The sequence below is a fragment of the Echinops telfairi genome, unplaced genomic scaffold (assembly GCF_000313985.2).
Source record: "Echinops telfairi isolate 266 unplaced genomic scaffold, ASM31398v2 ScPeMD7_443;HRSCAF=831, whole genome shotgun sequence".
NCBI classification, from domain to species: domain Eukaryota; kingdom Metazoa; phylum Chordata; class Mammalia; order Afrosoricida; family Tenrecidae; genus Echinops; species Echinops telfairi.
The window spans coordinates 23,912,762-23,914,423 of record NW_022104341.1 but is presented as its reverse complement, the minus strand read 5'-3'; the positions used below and the strand labels follow the sequence as shown (position 1 = coordinate 23,914,423).

At 46.9% G+C, this 1,662-nt stretch overlaps 1 protein-coding gene across 2 annotated transcripts in view; it reads left to right on the top strand.

The window, feature by feature from the left end:
• SLC44A3 (solute carrier family 44 member 3) overlaps positions 1–1,662 on the top strand; it is a 109,958-nt gene that overhangs the window by 73,250 nt on the left and 35,046 nt on the right. For both annotated transcript variants that reach the window (XM_045292164.1, XM_004699570.2), the window contains one exon: positions 840–996. In XM_045292164.1, the coding sequence (XP_045148099.1) occupies positions 840–996 (157 nt within the window). The remainder of the gene's footprint in view (positions 1–839; positions 997–1,662) is intronic.

The window sequence follows — 1,662 nt, the reverse complement described above, 5'->3', positions numbered from 1 at the left end:
GTGTGTATTGCATAGTGCCACATATTCTTGTGTTGAGGAAAGACTTAACTAGAGGCCCAAAGTCCATCTGATACCTTAATGCTTTAACATATAAATATATGTACATAGACCAATACCCCTTTCTTTATATTTTAATATATTTACATATATACATGTCTATATTTATACCTCTGTATATACCTTTTACCTCCTAGTTCTTTCCTCTATTTCCTTTTACTTTCTTCCTGCCCCACCATCATGTTCAGCCATCATTTGGCTCTCAAGAATTCCTCTCAGCTATGTTACAATTGATCAAACACCACCAGAGGTTCTAAGCCCTCCTCGCTGTTGATTTTAGATCCCTTGTTGTTCCCTGTCCCTGCGTTTGTTGGCTCCCTGCTCCTGGAAAGGAGTCTTTTAATGGGCAACTGAAAGGAGATATTAAGTGAGTAGGAGCTATAAAGAAGGGAATGGGCGTAACTCATCAGAATTCTTTTACTTATTTATCCTCCCTGCTGTATTCATCTGTAGCTTCAGTAGCACCAAAAGGATTATGTTAGTCCAAAAAGACTCTAATCTTAGCTAGCTTAGAGTATACAAATATATCCAAACTCCAAAACCAAATGCACTGCCATCGAATGGATTCCGATTCCCTGCGACCCTACAAGACAGAGTAGAAATGTGACTCTGTAAAGAGACTGTAACTCTGTATCGGAGTAGAAAGCGTCGTCTTTCTCCAAATATACCAAATGTGTACTGCATCCCTGTATTATGAATCATTCCCACTGTTGATGCGTTGAACGAGAGGGATGTTGTTCCGTTACTTGTTAAATAGTACTCTCGGTTTTCTCTATCCCCAGAAATAAAAACGAGCCTCCGGATCACCCGGTCCTGTCATCCCTCTCCATTCTCTGTTGTTACCATCAAGGGACCGTCATGAAAGGGTCGTTTCTGATCACTGTGGTGAGGCTTCCGCGAATCCTTCTCCTGGGCACGTACAACACGCTGAGAGGGAAGGTAAGGCAGCACCCTTGTGCACAGCACCGTGCGCACCTCCTGGCGGAAGGGGATCAGTGGCAGTGGCTTCCAGAGCATCCTGTTCTTCAGGCTTTCCGCCTCAACCCCCGTCCCCAGGCTGGGTTTTACTGCTGCCGTCCTTTGCTGGTGTTCGGGAAAGGGGGGGTTGGGTGGACCACATTAGATTTTCCTGGCCTACTGCCTGGTTTATCAGATCAAACTCAGCTCCATCGTGTCCCTGGCATTTCCTGTTTGAAGTAAGTAACATGGGGCTGAAGGACACATGCCCCTTTCTGCGGGCAGCGGGGCTGCTGTTACACCGCTCCCACTACGACTCTCATGTTCTCTCTTTCTTCCAGGATGATTTAAGTCACAGCAAAATGCAGCCGCTGCCAACCCTTGAAACATTTCTGGCTGCCTTCTTTTCCCTCCCTTGAAACTGAGGTCTTTGTCAAAGCCTTAATTCATCGTGACTTATTAGCAACTCGAGCAAGTTGTAGAATGGTCCATTCGGAAGGAGCCACGCTTCCCTTGGCGCCCGTCCGTGGAGCTGCTTCTCGGAAAGGGGCCTCCTTTTCTACAAGTGGCCTTTGCAGGGATTGAGCCCCTCCCTGGAAGGTTGCCTGGGCCCTCCCTCCTTTGCTTTCACTTTGGGGTCTGGGGGTC